At 38.8% G+C, this 20,258-nt stretch overlaps 1 protein-coding gene across 5 annotated transcripts in view; it reads left to right on the top strand.

Annotated features, from left to right (window-relative positions):
• The window catches only part of DLG5 (discs large MAGUK scaffold protein 5), a 97,075-nt gene that overhangs the window by 11,756 nt on the left and 65,061 nt on the right, over positions 1–20,258 (top strand). Inside the window, exon 1 of one of the 5 annotated variants that reach the window (XM_063163874.1) lies at positions 6,769–6,838. The exons of the other annotated variants lie outside the window; for them this stretch is intronic. Coding sequence (XP_063019944.1) covers positions 6,784–6,838 — 55 coding nt within the window. The 5' untranslated portion in view covers positions 6,769–6,783. Of the gene's footprint in view, positions 1–6,768; positions 6,839–20,258 lie in introns of those variants that run through there. 5 annotated transcript variants of the gene reach the window in all.

Genomic DNA, 20,258 nt, shown 5'->3' with positions numbered 1-20,258 from the left:
AGCTAATACATGAGGTGACATGTTGGAAAGGGGAAATGAATTGTCTGTGTCTGATGATTGGATTGCAGGGTATACCAGGGGCTAGGCATTTCCTGAAAGGATTTTGAAAGTCCTTGAAGAAATAAAATTTCTCTTGAGTTCTCTTATTAAAGTACAGAAGTGAATTATGGAAGGTAGCCTTTCTGCTCCAACAGTTTTTTCATGTTGTGTGGGTGTTTTAATAAGTGCATCTTAAATACATGTATCTGCAACATTTTGAATATAAAATTTGGATTTGCCAAAGTGTTTATTCCTATCAGAGATCTTGCTGAACTTTCAGGGATTTTTTTCCTTCTTTTTTAAAACATGTCAAAGAAAATGCTTTGTGGTGCTTTTTTGTCTTAATTTTATATCAGCCTCAAGAAATTTACAGACTTTTGTCTAAAGAGGAATTACCCAAAGGCTAGTTTTCAGTAAGCATAGGCTAGTTATCATAATGAAAACAATGAAAAATATATAGTTCTCCCTGTAATTTTTTTTCAGATCAAGATTAGGATTTAAATAAAGTAACATGGAGTCTTAGACAGTTTTATTCTGTACACACTACAAAATATAGTGTGTGTCTTCATTTTTGTCTGGAAGTGGCATCATGGGGAAATGATGCCATTCTCAGTATTCCAAGCAGCTCTAGGGCTGTGTTCATTAAGAACTTCATTAAGAGCAAACCTGCTAATGCTTAAGTTAAAAATGCTCATTTCATCTCATCATAAAAAACAATTTCAGCTTCAAATAATGCTCTTTAAAAATGGCACTTCAGAGAGAAGCTTTTTTTGCCAGCTGCCTTCTGATGGTTTTTTTTCAGCCATTTTCTGGATGTCTGAGCTGAACATTCAGCATTACTGATGGTAATTGTTCTGCATTCGTTTCCTAGTGCAAAAGTAAAGAAGGAACATCATGTAGGTAAGTGTGAGAATGTTGGTCATGGAAGGATCGTCTCTGAAGGACTTCTCTGCTGTGGAGAAGAGGGAAAGGATGTGTATTCAGAGCATGATGTGAATAATGCGTTGTAAATGAAGCATGAGGCAACTGATCACAAGGACTGCTTTAATGATAAAAATCAGGTGGAGTTCTCTAAGAGCAAAAAAAATATATAGTGGGAAATTATGTGTGCTTGCTTAAGCTCTGAATTTGTTGGCAGACCTAAGTGACCTTTGAGGGGCTCAGGCTGGGGTGGCATTTAAGTGTTTTCAACTTGCCTTGCAAATCAGATGTTTTGTGAGCTTGGGGTCAGAGGAGAGCACACCAGCCAGCCTGGGCTCAGGGTCTCTCAGCTTTGTGGCAGGAGTGGAGTGATCATGATCTTTCTCGGGATTCAGGGCTGACGTGTAGAACGTGGCTGAGAGAAGTGAGAGCACCTCAGCCACCTCTGCTGTGGTGGCTGTGAGCTTTTCCTGGGTGCTTTGTTATGAAGGCAGTTAAAATAGCTGAGGTTGTCCTCACTAAAGGTTAGAGTTTGCACAAAGAACTCCTTGCCACACATTATAAATGTTTAAAAGCTTTTTGCTCACTGCTGCTGTTATAGTTGCCACTCCAGTGAAGTACGTCTGCTTTTGACAAATCATTTTGAACATCAAGGTCAGGATATTTGTTGCCCAGGTCCTTAGCATGGTCAGATAGTCAGTGATCCATAATTAAAAATGTGCATGAATACCCTTAAGTCTTCTGTTCTTAAATGTGTCACTTCATGACCCTAGAGTTAATAGTTGGAGTCTGAACGCTTTACCATTACATCTGTCTATTTTGTGATTCCTTTCTCAATTCCTGTGTAAAAATCCTCAAGAAAGCCCTTTGCAGTGCATGGGAGGTGTAGCTGATTTCCCCAGCTTGGATGGGATAACTGGTAAAATGGTTAATGCAAATTTAATCTTTGCTGCTGCTTTCAGATAAACAAATGGTTCATGTATTATGGTGGGATGTGAATTTTCTGCATTATGTGAGGATAAAGTATTCTTTTTTTGCTATGCTTAAATACTACTTGCACATCTTAAATGGAAACTTAGTAACATTGTGCAATCTTAGTACTGTTTTCAGACACGAAGCAGAAACTGTAGGTTTGTGATTAGTGGAAAATGCCAAACTACATGCTTTATGCCTTGCTATTGGATATTCCTCTTCAATACTCCTGGTATAAGAAACTATAGAATGATAGTTGAGTTCTAGTTGCTATACCATGTTTAGATGTAGGATTACGAAATTCACGTGAAAAGTTGATTCTTAGATGATTGTTAAATGGATCGTGATATTGCTGGCTCTTATCTCAAAATTGGCAACAGTTGTGAACTTCCATGAATGCATGGCTTTAGTGACAATGATGGAAACCTCTCCACAAGCCTTCAACTCATTATTTGGAGGAAGCCAAGGTGTGCATCCAGACACCATGGCAGAGCAGAACATGCATCACAAAACCAGAAATGATGTGCCAAGGTCCAACTTCAAACTTTTTTTGGTTTTTTTTGGAATTTAGGTTCAAAATCATGTGTTTTATACAGTTAATCTCACTTTAGAGATTCAGAATGGTGGTAAAATAGGGTTTTACAATTGGAGAGGTTTGAAGCAGAGGAGGGAGGAATTGATCCTGAAGGGTAGAAATGAAGCTGGGAGTGCAATACCTTCTCCAGTGCTCTGTGAGACGTGCAGCCTGCAAAAATGAGAGTGCAGCTGTAATTTTTTTCAAAGTTAGTGCCGTAAAGTATATGATGCACGCCTAAGCTAATATAAAAGTGCTGTGAGTATATCACAGTAGCTGTGTCTTCCTGGCGTATTTTGATAAAAATAGCCTACCAAATACAAAGTAGAAATACAGGAAAGCCTGTAACCTCTCCCAGTGGCTTACTGCTGATGGACTTTGTAATTACATCTGTCTATCTCCATCTGTACCCTGCTTGGCTAGAGGCTGGATTTAAGGTTAATTGTATGATGGAGGAGCCTGGCTTAAAGCTATATCTTAATTAGAATTCACAATCCTCTTTACATAAAAATATCTGAAAACTCTTTTAAAAAAACACTGATTATAGGGCAAATGAAAAGATTTTGATATTTCTTTTTTCCTAATTTGTGAATAACTTAAGTATATATAAATATATTCCTATGCCATCTGGTTTATTTCTCTCTTCATCTTACTCTTGGCTTCTGTCATCTTGCTTATTGCTCTTTGGCTTTTTAATTAAAGGAAAAAGCAGTAGAAATTACTTTTGTGATCACAGTAACATTTCAAAGGTTATTGAATGCTATGAAAAATAGTGCTGTTCTGTGTTTTGAGGTTTCACTGCTATTGAACATAGCTCTGACATGAACATACTAAATCCCTTTGACTTGGGTGTATAATATTCTAATTAGTGTAATTAATCAAATTTTATTCTGTAAAATAGAGTGTTTTTCAGAAATATATGGTTCAGTTCTTGAACTACCATACAGGGATTGCACTATCCTTGGTAAGGTTGTTACACTTAACTCTTATGTTCTGATGGTGTCCTGACTGAAATAGATCTGTTCCTAAAAGTTGTGGTTTGGAAGTAGTTAATTAAATGTGTAGGAATTAATGATTACAACGTTCTGAGAGCTCTCGGGATGCAATTTGGTGAAAACAGAGAAAATTCTGTCAGTTCAATGAGTTGTGTAAGAGAAAAAGCAGGAAAATACAGGCTTATGTTTCATTTTGATTAATTTCATGTCAAGTGCTACAATGTAACTTTGGTGTTGGATATTTTTGTTTGTTTTGTTTGCTTCATTTTTTTCAACTTGTAAAATCAGTTGTTTGGTCCCTAGAGATTTTTCTTGAGCTGAAGTGAGTTTCTATAAACTAATCTCTTAGGTCTTAAAAAAAAAAACAGAGGGAGAAGAAAAAAAAAAGGAGGAAGTTCTAAAGACCTTCCTTAAACAGCATCACTTGAAAAATTCAGTTTAACGAGGTGCATAAGCATATGCTCCTCTTTAGCAAGAGAACGCTTTGTCTCTTGGGTTGTGTTCAGATATTGCTGCTTGCATGAGTTAAGATGATTAAGTATGACCCTAATGTTGTTAAACCAGTGCCTGAGTTCCTGATATGATAATTTGCAAACAAAATTTGCTTTCTCATAGTGTCAGTTGCATTCCAGTTTGGCAGCATTTGGAAGTTAAATGCCCGGCTTGGTGATTCCTTGCTGCTGTCGGATATCATCTTAAATGGGAAAGGAGATGCTGGACTGAAGCTAAAGCATTAAGATATTTTTTCAAACCTCAGGATTTCACTGCTTTTATTTAAAAATTTTGTTAAGCACCTGAATCATGGGATAATAATTTTTAAGATCATTTTCTCAATTTTTAAACGAAGTTGATTTTTAACCCAAACATAATGTATTTTGAAAATACAAAAATATGCAGATTTGTGTACTGATTGTTGTCACTGTGGATCCCAAGTACAGGACTGCATGAAGGTCTGCCACAAGGCTGTGTAACTGTTCAGAGTACCTGACTCAAACTCATCTCTGATTAGCAAGTGATCTTTTTTAGTCATACTGCTAGAGCCATACTAAGAGTGAAGAAGGAAAGCATCTGTTCTGATATTTTTATTACTGCATCATCTAGGAACTTTTCGACTTTGTGACGTTTCATGATTAAATTACTGGCATGGTATAGATGTGTTGTGATTTTTGCCCCAATTTTTTCTTGTTTCGAGTCTGTCTTTATTAGTTTGGCATGCATGTTTGGAACTGGTGGTTAAATGAGGAGAGTTGTGTTTGGGGGAGCAGCAGAACTGAGCGGAGAAATAGTCCTGTGACAGCACCTTGGGATGGAGGTGGTGAGAAGGGCAGTGCAGTGTGGTGGGATAGATGGTGTTAATGCTGGTGGTGTCCTCTGCAGAGAACAATCCATGCCTGGGTTTCTTTGTGAGGAAGTATCTCTTGAGTTTATGTTTGTACCATGTGTACAGAACTGACAAGCCTCTGTTTGTGCTGGAGTGTTGTGCCTTATTGCTGTGCCTGAGTGTGTGGCAATGGGGTGTGATTGTTGTACTTGCTAATTGCTCTGCAGCTGCTCCCTCCTTCCCTCATCAGTGCCTTGGCTAACTTGGTTACATAGTTCTTTAAGAGGAGGTAACACAGTATCTTTGCAAACTAAAATTGTTATACATATGTTTAAGTTACTTTGCTCATCTCAGGATTTGCACTTTAATTTTGCAGTAAACTTTATACAGAAAAAAAAATCAAGCAGCGTTGCAGTCCCTTGCCTAGATCTGGGGTCAGCCCGAAGGCTGGTTGCGCAAAGCCAGTAATACTGCTTTATAAAGGGGTTGTACCGCGGCGCTAAAATTCATCCGTGAGTGACCTCTTGGAACTCTGTAACTCTACACCCACACATCCTAATTGTCTGCTTAGGTCACAGCCAGCCTTTGATGTGCCACAGAGCGCGGTAGGGTCCTGGGCCAGCTGGTTCAGCCGCCGCCCGCCGCTGCCGTGGAACAAGAGCCCTTTGTTGCGCGCGGGACGGAGCCGCGGCGGCGCTGCCACGGCCGGGCCGAGGCCGGGCGGCGTTTGCGGGGCGCTCTGCCGGGCCCCGGCCGGGAAGGGGTCCGCTCTGCGCGGGCTTGGAGCGCCTCAAATGCGGCTGTCGGTTCGGGGGCACTTAGCCGACTTCCCAGTTGGTGCTATTGCGGGAAATCTGCTTATGTTTCAGTTTATACCAGTGGAGTTTCGTGTAAAAGCTTACTAGAAAGTGGTTTGGGTTTCTTTGGCTGGTTAGTTGGGGTGCGGTTTTTGTTGTTTTTGTTGTTTTGGGTTTTTTTCCTACTGCTTCTCTTCAGCGGCTCTTGGGCAAAGACTTCTACTCATTTACAGTTAAAACTAATGCTGGAATGTCTTCTCCAGACCTATGCTGACAAATGTTCTGCTATCAAGAATAAATTTTTTAACAGAAAAATGTTGATACATACACACTGTCTCATGATTCCAAGTGTTTGGAGAACCAAAAATCTGAGTGATTACAGAGATGTTGCTTTAAAAGAATATTGCCGTGCCAGGATGTGCATGAAGTATTTTGAACCTGTATCTAAACTGATTGGCATGCAGACATGAATTTGTGTTTTATTTATCCAGATACTGCTCTTAGGATTGTTAGTGCTGATTTTATAGCTTCTTGCCACTTTAATATAAATTCATTCTGAAGCTTGACTTGCAGTGTTCCAGTAATTCTTGGTTGTTGGGCATACAGAACTGTAATTTCTTTAGGCCCCCACACCACAGCATTAACTTATATTTTTAAATCACAGAGACTGAGCTCAATTGTTTGATCATAGTTATAGTATATGTGTTGGTACATATGCAGTGCTTGGCAAAAGTAATATGCTTGCTTGTAATAATGCTTCCTGTGTGCTTTTTACCTAGTTTCTTATTCCAACTTTTTGTTTTCCAGCTTGCATTAACTTAAGCTTAAGGCTTATTTCACGTTATGGGCTTGCTTGCTGATCTCATTCATCCCGAAAGCAATGCTGAAGAGGGGAACAAATACAATTATAGCTATAACATAGTAGAAATAAGGAAAATGAAGTGTTATGCAGACAGCACCTGAAACCAGGTGATAATGACTATGGTTATTAAGCAGACTTGTCTGTCTTTAATCAGAGACCTGTTTGTGGAACACGGACTTGATGAGGAAGACAATAACAACGTGATAATGACAAAGCTTAGCCTGGCTGGGAGGATTTGGGAGCAGCATATATGAGATACTGTCTGTAGAATCAACCTGTAATCTTTGGAGTTGAGAAGGAAGATGAGTTGGAAGAGAGCAGAAGCAGAAATGCATTACTGTAAAGCTTCACTGAAAGGTATGGGAAAGTTGAGTGGTTGCATTGCTGTTGAGAATCTTTATGGGCTCTTTGTTAGTATTCCTCTGGCTTTCTGCTTGGTTTTGGAAAGGAAATGGTTGAAGGTTGTGAAAAATTTGGAGTAATGTTTCTTTTTTCCTTTTATAATTCTTTTATGTTACTCTTCTCCTTTTCTGAAGGATTTGATTTTTCGTAGCATTTATCTGTGGTTAGATGAACAGTGAATACATTTATTTCAGCCATTCTTTTGAGTAAGTTGGCTGTAAAATACAGCTAATTGCTGTTTACAAGCAGAAACTAATGGAAATAAATTGCCAAAATTCCTTTAAAGAAGGAAAAATATTTTGACTGAGAAATCAAAATCAAATATTCAATACAGCTTTTGCTTTATAAGGTTCATATTAAGAATTGTGCAGCATGAAGAAGTGAAACATTCTGTGACCAAAATCAGAGCATTTTAGTGGTTTGGTTGTGGTAGTGTCAAAACCTACTTCCCTCTTTCAGTGTTCAGCAGCATGGGAGGTTCTTCAGCTCAAGTCCCCACAACCTTGGCTTCCTGTGTTTGTGTGGAGACTGATTAAAAGCAAAATGTGGGAGAAAAGAATTATTTTTTTTCCTTCCGAGACAAGTGTGTGTCTTGGTTGTGTCCCTCCCAACCCAGGATGTATGTTCCATTGCCATATATGTGCTGAGAAGTAATTTCTCCTTGAACCACATTGCCTTCTTAGTTTTGTATAGAACCTGGAGCAGTTGGATAACTTTTCAGGTCTTGTGTGGCTTCCCAGGCAGTCAGCTTTTCTAGAGACAAACTAAGGGATTTCTGGTAACAGGTTGCCAGGAGCTAAACTGGCATGTCAAAAAAATTTCAAGCAAGTTATTGGTCCACATGTGTCATGTAGATTTTGGTAGAAGGGAAGGGTCCTTGTAAGTGTGCTGTTGAAGTAATGAGTGTGCAAGTGTGATGTGTCAATTTATAACTTCCTCCATTTATCATCATGTACAGAGGATATAGTCTTACTACCAGGTGAGGCTGGAAAATGAAAGCGTTGCAAATCTGGCTTGGACATCAGGGTTTTCTGCAAGTGACTTGTATGTGAACAGAGGTTTTGGGAGTCACTGTACTCAGACGTGGTTTTTTCATTTCTGTATCATCCTTCCCACACCCTCCATTATTTTATTCCTTGTCTTAAAATCTTGTGGAACTTCTCCTGGAAATCCCATGGCAGAGTTTGTATTGGCAGTGTATGTAAGTCTTGAGCTGTGGCAGCTGCAGAATCAGGGGGAAGTTGCTGTGTTTTGGATGTTCTGCAGCCTGTATTTTAGACGAAGTGAGTGCCATAGTTTGTGCTGTATAAGTTGATTGGCACAATGTTGGTTCTGCATAGTTTGTGTCAAATGGGGCATGGCTGAAATCATCAATTCTGAAGCTTTCCTGGCTCTTCCAGAAGACCTGGTGTACTGAAGGCATAAGTGGGGCTGCAGTTCGGAGGTGTTGCTTTTTTATGAAACTGTCATTCATAGTTGAACTTATTTTTTAAACAATACGTTTAATTAGAAGAGTGAGATGTGTAGTTGATGTTGAAACATTTTCCAGATTTTTTTGTACCTATACGTACACACACAGGTTCCTAGACACATCTGTAATGTACACCACTGCAAGACATTCTGACAGAGGACGTTGTGCTTTTAGTGGCTGTATGAAGCTGAAGTATTACACATGCTCAGTTCTTTAACTGGTGCAATAATTACTGTAGTATTTCAGTTGTGAGAACAGATTTCAAAATGAGCAAATTGCAATAAAGTAACAAGGTTCATAGTTTTGGAAACATGAGTAGCATTTCATCCTGCATATTAGCTTCTTATTCCACACCAAAAGAAAAGTCCCTGAGGACGAAAATAAGCATTAGATGGTGCACAGCAGTTGTCTTCTGCTGGCGCTGTGCTGAGGCTCAGCTTCTGAGGAGCCTATGTCTCCTGCAAGTTATAAAGAGATCTTCTGTCTGTTTTGATGAAAAGTGAACAGAATGGGGATCTCTGTCAGCTTGGTGTGAAGACTAAGATTTGAGGTCAGCAGCTTTTTCAGTCTGCAGGGAAATACAGCAATAGAGATAATGTGCCTTTACTGTTTGCTTCACTGATATAGAACTTAATTTATGTGAGACATAGAATTTATGTGGGAAGTAATTTTTTTTCTTTTGCTGTCTCACATTATAGCATTTGTTGTTTGAGCAGAAACAGGAATATTGAGACAAATGAGCATTGGCTCCGACTGTAGATCAGGTTTCTCCAGGTTTTCAATTTCATCCCTTTGTCCAGCAATTTAAAAGCGCTCTTCAGCATCCCTCTCAGAAAATTTTTGCAACATTCCTCTTTAGTATTTGCATTCAGACAATAAGCAGAATTTTATTGGCCTGCCTTTTTAACAACCACAGTACTGCCATACTGGAGCTTCTGTCTTGATAATAGGAGTGGGTTGTGTCATTCTGGTTTTCTTTGTGTGTACAAGCCATGCTGGCAGATATTCTGCTGTTGACAACTAAACACAGGACAGAAGGAACAGGGGTTCTTAAAACAAAAGTTGTGATTTGTTGTTTAGGGCTTCTGGGTCATGAATCTTACTTCTCTTAAAACACACTTTTAGAGCTTTAGTGTTGCTTGACTAGACCCATAGAGAACATATGCATACTACATTGTAACTGTAGGCATTCTATCCAGGATATTCTTTTGGTTTGAGTTTGCTGGAAGTTTTTTAGTAGAAAAAAGTCAATGTGCTAGCATTAATTTTTGGTTTTCAAATTGTTTTTTTTTTGTCTAGGTGTTAACATAATTTGACTTAATACCAAACTACATGAAAAAGGTGTTAACTTTTTAAAGATTTATCATATTTTACATGACTGTGATTTGGTTTCTGGATTTTTCTTATACTATACCTGCTTCTTGTTGTAGGTGTATGAAGTTGGGAGCTGTGTTTCAGGATGAGCTGTCACAAGGAGATCACAGAGGCTGGAGAGCTTGTGTGCCACAACACAGTTCAGAGTGCAGTCGAGAAAACTTCCCTACTTATCCCTCCTGCCCTTGTTCTTTGCATTATTTTCACTTGATGCCATCTGTGCTTAGACCTTCTATTCACAGGGACACAGGAGGTGTCAAGTGCCCTGGAAGTTTGGCATAGGAAGCAAAACACTAAAGCATGTGTTAACATGGGTATTACTCCATGATAGGTGAACATTTTCTTTCACACCACAGCATTTTGTCCAAACCTATTCCTGCTGTTAATTAGCATGGTAGTGTTTTGTATACCCTATTCCCCATTCTTTATCCTCTTTTTCTATGCCTGTGCCACTCACTAAAATGCAGTGGTTTATGGATGACCACTAGAGAACAGACTGAGCTACTATGAGTGTTCTGTTTCTCAGGAAGCTTTCTGCTTCCTATTAATTTTGGGAAAAATAAACAGTAATTTAACAATTGTTAATGTTGATTTCTGTTTTTTTTAATGTTGAATATTGCTGGCTAAAATGTCTGGCTGTTGAAACCCCATCTGTTATCTTTCTTCTTTATTTTCATTGTTTGTGGGAAGAACAATACATGTATAGTCTATGGACATGGTGTGTTTTAACAAATTTTAATCAGAAATTTTAAAACCACTAATAATGCTTTCAGTCATCACTAGATCTGTATTCATGCTCTTGTAAATGTAGGCCAGAGCACTTAGTATAAGATACTGTTGATCTTGACCTCAGGTATAGGAGTCGGAATTTTTTTTTTTAATAGATCATAGTTTTGGGAAGATAAGCCTAAACATAATCTTGCTTCTGTGCATTAACAGTGACATTCTTAATTTTTTTAAAAAATCTAGTTTTAAAGAAATTAATCAAGCTGCCTTATTGTTCTGTGCCAAGGCTTGCAACAGAAAATTGTTGTCATTTGTTCCAAGTGACAGCTGTTTGTTTAACTCATAACACAGAAAGCCCACCTTGGTAAATTGAATTAAATATGCAATCCACCTGTGTTTGTGCACCTCTTGTTGCCAGTTAAGACTTCAGGCTTTTTCTGCTTAATGAACATACATCCTTCAGGTACAGTATTCTATATTAAAAAAAAAAAAAAAGCCAAACCATTTCCTTACCTCATTTCTTGAAAAGTATAAGAGATAGACCTGATTTCTGGTTTTGAAAATAGAATACTAGATATCTAGGTAGGAGACAGGGATGTTGATGAGGTGATGTGTGTTTTGAAAGATTATCATATGTGTGTTTGGAGCCAAGGTCGTGGTAAGGTGTTTCTGGCCCTGTAAATGTTTGTCTGTTTGCTTTCAGAATACAGCTTTTCATTCTCTTCCCCAAAAATACAAATCATAAGAGCTCCCTCTCCCCACAATAATCAAATTTTTAATCTTTTTCATGCTAAGACAAACAAAAAATTAAAAGTAGGAAAATGATAGAAGTTGGCTTCAGTATGAAGATCAAGAGTATCTCAGAAAGCTGTGAAAGATGATGATAAAAAGATAGGAGAGATGTGTTTAGTACAGGAGTCAGCAGGTTCCTTAGGGCTCTGACTTCTGCTACTAAGGGGAGCATCTTGTGTGTTTGTTGCTTTCCATTGCCCTCATGGACCAAGAATAACTTTGCTAGTGCAGTGTGGATTTCCTTACCCTGTTTCTACTGATTCTAGTAGTTGGGGGGTTTTTTCCCATCCAGTAGAAGGGGGATGCTTTGTAAGATCCACTCTGTTTTGAAAACACAAAGCAAATTCTAGTCCCTCACGAGATGTGCCAGTAAAACATAATGGTTGTTTTGTGTATAGTCTTTCAATTTGAATGTTTATCTCCACGATTTCTTTGAATCATTGTGTCTTATGATCTCCTTAGCTGTCCATTATCACTGCTATTTATTTGCTGTATATTGCTTTTATTTGTATCTGCTCTTACTTTGTGTAGGTGATAAATGTGCAGTTGTGTTTCTGTGTGTGACAAAGCATCTCAATTCCCAATCTGCCAGCACTTTGTTTCTGATGAGTTCTGCCCAGGGAGCACTACTTGCCAGGCAGGCATGAATCAGTGAATGATCATTTAATCTGTGCAAATACTTGTCCTTTTTTGCTCGAGCTGAGGAACCGGGGAGGTGACATTTTAAAAACACTTAAGTTGTGACTAGAATCATCCTGCCTTGAAAACCAGATGATGCTGGTCTGCTGTGCCTAAATGTCAAGTGATTAATAGTCATGGTTAGTATTTGCACTTCTAGGGATGATTACAGGGGTTCAGCCTGACAGTAGCAGGAAGGAGCTAAGTTCTGTAACCAGGCAGGGCTTGTTCTGACTTGTTCAGAACAACATACTTCCCTGATGCAGATTTTTAGTAAAGGGGTGTTGCTCATCTCTTCAAAGGGCCATGGTAGCTCAGATATTCAGGGTTTAGTTTTTCAAAACTTTCCTGATGGCTTCTCTTTATGTGTGATAGTTGCTGTCTGATGGTGTCACCAATGAGCACTTAAAGTTGTGCTTTTTGATGGGCCAACTTCTTAATGTAGAATGAACAGGTTCTAGATGATCTTATATACAAACTGAGCTCAATTTTAAATTAAGTTGTTTGTATTCCTGGGATGGTGTTTCTGCATGGTGCATCTTGGGTAGTTGCAAATATTGATCAGCTCCTTGGTTTTGTTTTGTTTTGTTTTGTTTTTTTTTTTCCCTATTAGCCTACCTGAAGGTAACAACTTTGTTGTATTGCCTATTGTATTATAGAACTCTGATGCTTGGACTTGTTAATAGTGCCAGGGGGCTGAGACAGGAGCTCTGTTTGGGTGGATGAATAGGGTTTGTTGGGTTTTATTTGTTTTCTCAAACAATATACGTTTGTGCATTGAGATTCTTCCCTCTGGTAATCTGTCCAGACAATGGAGAGAAGCATGCTTTATGAAACTGAAAAATAAATAAATATGACCAACATCCAAGTCTCACCTGTCAGGAGATGTAACTGGATACATACAGAGAACATGCCAAAAAATAAGAGTGCTCATGGGATTAAATCTTTCTGGTTCATCCCATTGTCCTCATACTGAAGATAGTAGCAGCATGTAGGTAATCTGACTTTTGCTCTTGATCAAAAAAAGTCTGAGCCTCTGTGAAAGTCTGTGAAGTCATAAATGTTTCCTCTAGTTGGGAACAAGTTGCTGGGTGTTTGGCTTTTTTGTTTGGTTGATTTTTTTTTTTTTTTTTTTTTTTTTACCTTCAGGATCTCTTCAGTGGCTTGGATTTCTTTCCCCTCACTTATTTCAATTATCTTAATTCTGTACTTTTTTTTAAAGTCATGATTTATTAAGTATTTTTGGAGGATCTCTGCATTTTAAATAAAACAGAATCAGCACAAGCATCTTTAATTAAAAAGCAAATTTAGCCCTTAAGTGAAAAGTTGCAGGATTTATTTTCCCATCCGGGTAAATGGTAGCAGGGAAGGGAAAGCAATGATTTAAAGAGCTACATGCTATCAATCCTTTTTTTAGTTGAAGAATTTAAATTTTCTTTGAAGTTTGCCTGTGATGTTATTTGTGAAAGAAAGAGATAGTTATATGCTTTTGTACAAATTAAAACCCTTTTGAGATTTGTTGCAGTGTGGATTTTGAAATGTGAACTGCTTTCTAATGGATCCAAACTAATATTCACAGTTGTTTTTTACATATCTTCTAATGTACTCAAAATGTCAATTTTTGGAAGATATTATCCGAGCAGAGAGAAGATGTAGGGCTGAATATTCCCATGAGTAATTTGTGGTTTATAGCACTCCTAGGAAAGATGAAACTGTTGAGCTGAGCTCCAGTCGCCTGTTTGCTTTTACATACTTCTGTTTACACAATTAGACTTCCTTTTTTTTTTTTTTTTTTTTTTTTTTTTACTACTTTGTATTCTTAACAGTAAAATCATGCAGCAACATAAGAATTTGGGATTTGGGAAAATTGTGATTGAATGTAATCCACTTGTTTGTAATTTCAATGTCTTGAATATTCTTGTTTTATCTAATGGCAATGTAGAATAAGAATATCTCTGTAACAGCAGCGGTACTATGGGAGGATAAAGAAAAAAGTGGTGAAAATGTCTTGTAGAGAAGAGTTGCTCTAACAAAGATGGCTATAGTTCATGATGAAAGATTTAATACTGTGATAAATGGTGATGGTTCTGAACCTGTGTCATCTTTATTTCCTAAGCAGTTTCTCATGTTACAGAGTAGTTGAATTTGGTCTTCGTTGTAATGTCTTTCAAATATTTGGTGTTTGTGGGTGCAGTAGCACTGTAATTCATCCCACTTCAGGCTTTAGGAGGGGTTTTTTAGAGGGAAGCTTTTTCTTAGTTTATAGGACTTGGTTTTGATTATAGTTTAGTTAGTGCTTAACTGTATGTCAATGTTTCATGCTGGAAGCTGTATGTGAGGAAAACACTGGATGCAATGAATGTTTACCTTTTTTTCCTTAAACCCACTAACATTCTCATGTTTTTTTCTGTCCTCTGCACTCTTAACATCACTATTCTCATAGCTATTGTTGAAATGGGAAGCACAATGGAACACTTGATCCTGATGGCAACTAGTTTTATTGATGCCATCTCCTTTAGGAAAACCTCCAATATCTGCCGAATCTGTTCAAGGAAAAAAGATCTAATGAAAGCCAGTAGAAGAGAAGTGTCCAAGCCAGCCATGAAGCCTGCACAGCAGAGCTTGCTCAAGGCAACCTTTGGAGACAGAACATTTACTGGCTCTTCTGTTACTGATGTGGAATCAATGAAATGTGGGTGTTTATTTGGTTAAATGAAGAGATTGCACAGTGTTGCAGTTTGCTATGCCCAACCACCTGGCATATTTGAGGGTATGTTTGTGCTGTCGTCAGTAGGTGAACCTGAATGTTAAAACTGTCCCCACTCCATCTTCATGCCTGAAAAGTGGTGCTGATGGGGAGGTAGCCTCTTTATTTGCTCCTCTGCTCCAAAATGAAGATGCGAGATGGTTAAGGAGAAACCAGACCTTTCAGGCAGGTGACTTCCCAGTCATGACAAACCTTGACTTGTTTATTGTCTTAGTCATCTCTCTTGGGTGAGAGGCCACTCTTTCTCCCCTCAACAGCTCTGACTTCTGCTGTCCAATACACCATGTTCTACTTCTTCTGTGTTGTAGTCTTGTTTTCTTTCTTTCTTCTGTTCTTTTGTCACTTCTGTCTTAGTGGACTAGGGTATTATACTTGCATTTGGAGTAGCATGCTGGACATCATGTGCATGTGCTGAATTTTTAGCCTGTGTCTCTTCCACAGACCCCAAGGAAGTCAGCTGCACTCCATATAGCTTAGTGTGTGGTGTCAGGTAATGCTAATGCTATTGCTTCCTGTCAGAGTGTGATTTCAGGCTTTTATCAGTACACTGTTAAGCTTTAAAACTTTTTCCAGAATTGATAGAGCCAATAGCATTTGGCTGCCTGTATTGCAGGCGTTGCCACCCCTTTCCCCCCGCGCCCTTAAAGTTGCTCTTACAGTGAAAATTTGGGTTCTAGAAATCCTCCCCTTAGTAAGATCTGCCTGCCTCTCACTAAGGCCTCAAGTTCCCACCTATTGCTGTGTACACACACAGCAACTGGTTGCTTGGTAACCCAGACCTGTTGGTTTAAAAGGTCCTAAGTCATTAGGCACTAGGTGACTTGCTACACTTGCAGCATTTGCATTTCTCCCAAAATAATAACTACAAAAAAGCTCAAAGGCCAATTTAGTATGTTGATATCTTTGCTATGTAGGAAACATCCTCTCTAGACACTCAAATGGTTTTAGTCTCCATACAGGGTCTTGTTGTTAAGAAGCCACTAGGAACATCTGTGTATAAGCAAGGAAACTCCTTTGACGGTGAAAAGCACTGTGTGGCTGCCTCCCCACTCTATCAAGCCACAGCAGAGGCTGGGAACATGGTCTCCTCCTTGTCCTGCCATGACTGAGAGAGAAGGAAAAGTAGCAGCACTGGTGTCCTCCAGAGAAGAGGCAAAAAGCAGGAGTTGGAGCTATAATTGCTTCCAGATAAGTTCCTATTTTTCCAGCAGTCTCAGCTCCTAGGTAGAGTGAGCATTTGTATGCATGAGCACTCTGTTACTTGGAGGAAGATGGCTTTTAGTTCTATTTAGTTACATGTGTTACTTTTGCCTTTAGGAAGCTTAAGCACTGTTTTTCTGTGTATTCCATGTGTGTGTCAGGGAGAGATCTGCTCACACACGACCAGTGGCTGAGGTTATCGGGCTGTCACTGCCCCATCACAGCCGAAGGTTACCTCTGGTGAGGGATGGGCAGTTCTTGTGGGTGGTGCAGCTGTAACCAGAAGAGGCATGAAGTTCATGCCTGGGGATTTCTGCAGCAAGCTATTTTTGTAAATAGTTCATAGGTAATAGACTCCTGTAATAATCACTCAGTACAGCAGAGCAATTAAGGACATACTTCGTTGTGTTGTTTGAATGAGAGTGTAGGTGTGGTTTCTTTTTTCATATCTGTGTGTTTGTCTTTGGAAAAAATACAGTCTGTGGATCAAATTTATTCTTAATTGATGTTGTTACTTTCTCTGCCCCTTCTGAGGTCACAGCTGTGCTTGGAACTTGCAAGAGTTGTCTGGTGAAGCTATTAGCTTTGTGAAAACTGATAGATTTCTGGTAAGATCCTGTATGGATGCACACAGAATGATTGCTCCAATCTGTCTGGGTTTTGAGAAGGGTCTTGGTCACTTGGCCATGGATTTGACTTTTCCTTTGTCTGTGGTACTTGGTGTGTGCAAGTAGCTTCACACAGTTCTGATGACCTTCCTGTAACTGCAGATGTCCTGAAAAGGACTTGGGCCTGAAGTCTCTAGGTGACGAGGACTGACCTCTCTTACTGAGCAGAGTTTTGTACTCTATGCCTACAGAATAAATATGTATGTGTTTAATATGCAATTACTGCTGGCAGTAGGATTTCCTTATCTACAGCACTGGGAGGGGAAAAAGCTGTGGTTTTTTGTTCTTCTTTACTTGTGCTATCTTAAATGAAATTGAGTGTCAAGGAATAAAATTAACTTGCCAAGGCGACAAGAAGATTCAAATCAAATTGTTTAGCTTAGATATATCTTTTCTCTTAGCATTTTAAGTAAAAACTGCTATAAACAGAGACAGACGAAGCTTGGATCTAAGTGCTCTTCTGTATGAAAGTGTGTATAGTTTTTTCCATTGTAACAACGCAAAAAAGTTGAGTTTAAAACCCTTCTGTAACATAGCTTAATGGAACCATCTGGGGACATTTTTTTCCCCTTGTGTTTTTCTGAGTAAGGGTTGAGTATTGAAGTATGCTATGAAGAGCTATATAGAGAGAATTCATTTTTTTAGGGCTTAGCTGGGGAGTATGCATCTCCTTTCAAGGTTGCAAGGAAGCTTCTTGAGAATTATGCCAGATGTCACACAAGTAACATGAACCACTCTTTTGAGAGATGCATGGGTTGGAAAAGTCAAATCTCCCAACATGACTCGTAATTTCAGAGGAGGCACATTTAGTAGTGACTCCCATGTAGTCCAAGTTTGACTGGTTGTGTTGATACGTCTCTTGCAGTCCTAAGAGCAGAGGATGTGAACTGGTTTGTAACTTGTGCAAAATGAGGATTCCAGACTAGAAACATCAGGCTCATATGAGGAGGTACTGTGTAAGTAACTTCTTCAGTCAGTTGCTGGTTTGGTTCTTCAGTAGTAGTGGGCTGCTTTCTGAGAAGAGCATTCCATCTACTTTGTTCTGGCTCTTGTTAGAACAAAGTCAGTGTTCTAACAAGAACTGTTAGAGCTGTCAGTTGGCCCATGTCAGTGTGCTAGGGTTATAAAAATCAGGATATTCAGAGAAAATAGATAGTATTATAAGATTGTATTGTACTTAATGAGTTTAAAAAGGTAGATAGTATCAGGAGATGCTATCATAGATAATCCAGCATATCATACATAATCCAGCAAGGTTTATCATACGTTATCCAGCAGACAACTGAAATGTTCCTGATAGCTAGAAGGAAGAAAAAATGGATGCCTTTGCCTTTTTACCAGTGAAGGGGAATGGATTCCACAGAATATATTAATAGGAATTGTTAAAGCATCTGTGTTAAAAACAAAAATTAAAATAATTAATAAGAAATTTGTAGTTGTTTGATAAGATAGTTGTAGTGCCACATCATGTTTTAGAAGAGAAGACAGCACTGCTGCATTGATAATAATCAGCTCATGTGCAATCCACAAGCTGAAATATAAGATAATTTGCTTCACGTATCTGCACTGCATTTTTACTAAAACTTGATTTTGAGTTCAAATTTTTCCCATCTGCACTAAATACTGAGGTTGAAGAATTCATAATGAGTTACTCTTTTCTCTGCCTTTTGTGCATAAGCCTATGGAAGTAAATATCTCTCTTGTTCAGATGTTGCTAAGAAAATAACAATTTTACAGCTATTTGTCTAGCATTGTTGTTGATAGCTGAAGATCTGATGCTGTACTGACTGACAGCTAGGAACTGAATTCAGGGCATCTTTATGGATGTCTCTGGCTTCTGGCTTTTGAATCTAGGCCTTAACATAAATTGTCATATTAAATCATGATTATTACTTAAATCTGACTTTAGGTTCATTTTTACTAAATGTTTCAGAGAAAGGTGCCTCAGTCCTTTTTCATGTGTGAAGTGTTCTGTCCTTAACGAGAGTGTATTTGTAATCACTTAGAATTCCAGATTGACTTAAACAGTAAAGCAGCTATGTTTTCCCAAACAGCTCTTTTAATATTAATATCTAAATATCTCATTAATACCTCATTATAAAAAGTTTTTTCTATTGAAAAGGAAAATAAGCTTTTTGAACCTCACCACTTCTGTAAAACTGTTACAGACCAAGCTATTTGGGAAATAAAAAAAATGTGGAGTTTTAGCTGCTTAATTATTTAAAAAGCCATTTCATGTTCATTTAGTTTTCATGGTGTCCTAAAAATAGATATACAGAATAAATAACAAAGCTGTGCCTGAAAGCAGACAAGGAAGAAATAGCAAACTTTTGGTGAAATAGCATCTACTTCTGTTTGACCTTTACTGCTAAGTTTGTACCTTTGTTCTTGGAGTTGCTCATATCCTTCTGGGTAAATGGCTGTGAAACATCTGAAATAAGTGTGACACAAGTGGAAGCAAATACTCCATTGAAGGTTTTGTATGAGATCAGAATTTAGTGTCTGAATTTCACACAGCTTGCAAGCAGTGACCATGTCCTGTGGTTTGTGACAAACCTGGGTGCACAGGCTGCCATGGAAAGAATGGCTTCAGAGACAGAGCAGGGCAGATCCATGTAGTCTTGAGCTCCTTGGGCAGTTTTGTTTTTGTAAAGGCAAAGGGAACATTGAATTTTGGGTTGTTTCCAGTTGTAATCAAACAACTGCTCCCCCAGCACGTGGGAGTCCTGCCAATGTCTGTTTGGTTTGGTGCATGGAGATGTGGATAAAGCAATGTTTGTTGTGCTGCCCTCTCATCCGGTGCATTGGATTTCCGTCAGAAAAATCATTTGCTGACAATAAGTTGAATCAGCTGGCAGTCACTGCACTGCAAAGGGAGGTGGGAGGAGGAGCAGAATTCAATTAACAATGGAAATTTGTAGCTGAGGAGCATGGAGGGTTGTTTAACATTATCCTTAAACACAGAGAAGTAGAAAAAGAAATTTGTATGGGCAAAGGCTCCTTCCAGTCTCAGTCCTACATTAACTTAAGTGTTCCTGGTTAGAAATTGTGCCTAATTTAGGAGTCAACCATACTGCAGATGTAAATGCCATCCCTAAAGATGGATGACCTACCCAGAGCTGTGCAGCCAAGATCTGAGCACTCCCCATCATGTGAGATAAAACACCTCATGCTCCTTGAATAAACCCCCTTGTTCTTCACTCACTGAAGCAGGTTCAATATACTTGTCTCTTTGGCCCTGTGCTGAGGGTGTTTGTCAGAGAGAGGAACTGTTGTGACACAGTTTAGTTCATATAATGAAGCTTGGAAGATGAAATAGCCTTCTTTGAGTCGAGTTGTAAGATAAGGGGGGAAGGGAATAATTAGAGGATTGAAGGTGTATGTGCAATGAATTTTGCAAAGGTGAATCCCTGTCCCTTCTTTGGCCACTGCAGTCCCCTGGGATAGGCTGTGCTTTAGAGCTGTGAGCAGAGCCTGCGTATTTGTGTGGAGGAGGATGAGAAGTTTCTGTGTAGTGCTGCCAGTTGACAGCTTAGTTCTCTTAATCTGAACACTGTATTTTTTCTCACAAGTCATTCAGATATCATACTTGATCCTTTGTACTACTTTCTTAAAGAAGGTGCCAAGTTCAAGCTTGTTTTGGAGACATTATTTGGAGACAGCTGGCTTGGCTTTTTGTAGTTTCTCCTTTAAGAACAG

This window comes from Melospiza melodia, chromosome 9 (genome assembly GCF_035770615.1).
Source record: "Melospiza melodia melodia isolate bMelMel2 chromosome 9, bMelMel2.pri, whole genome shotgun sequence".
Classification (NCBI taxonomy): Eukaryota; Metazoa; Chordata; class Aves; order Passeriformes; family Passerellidae; genus Melospiza; species Melospiza melodia.
Note: the sequence above shows the minus strand (reverse complement) of the source record. Positions and strands in the feature narration are given on the sequence as shown.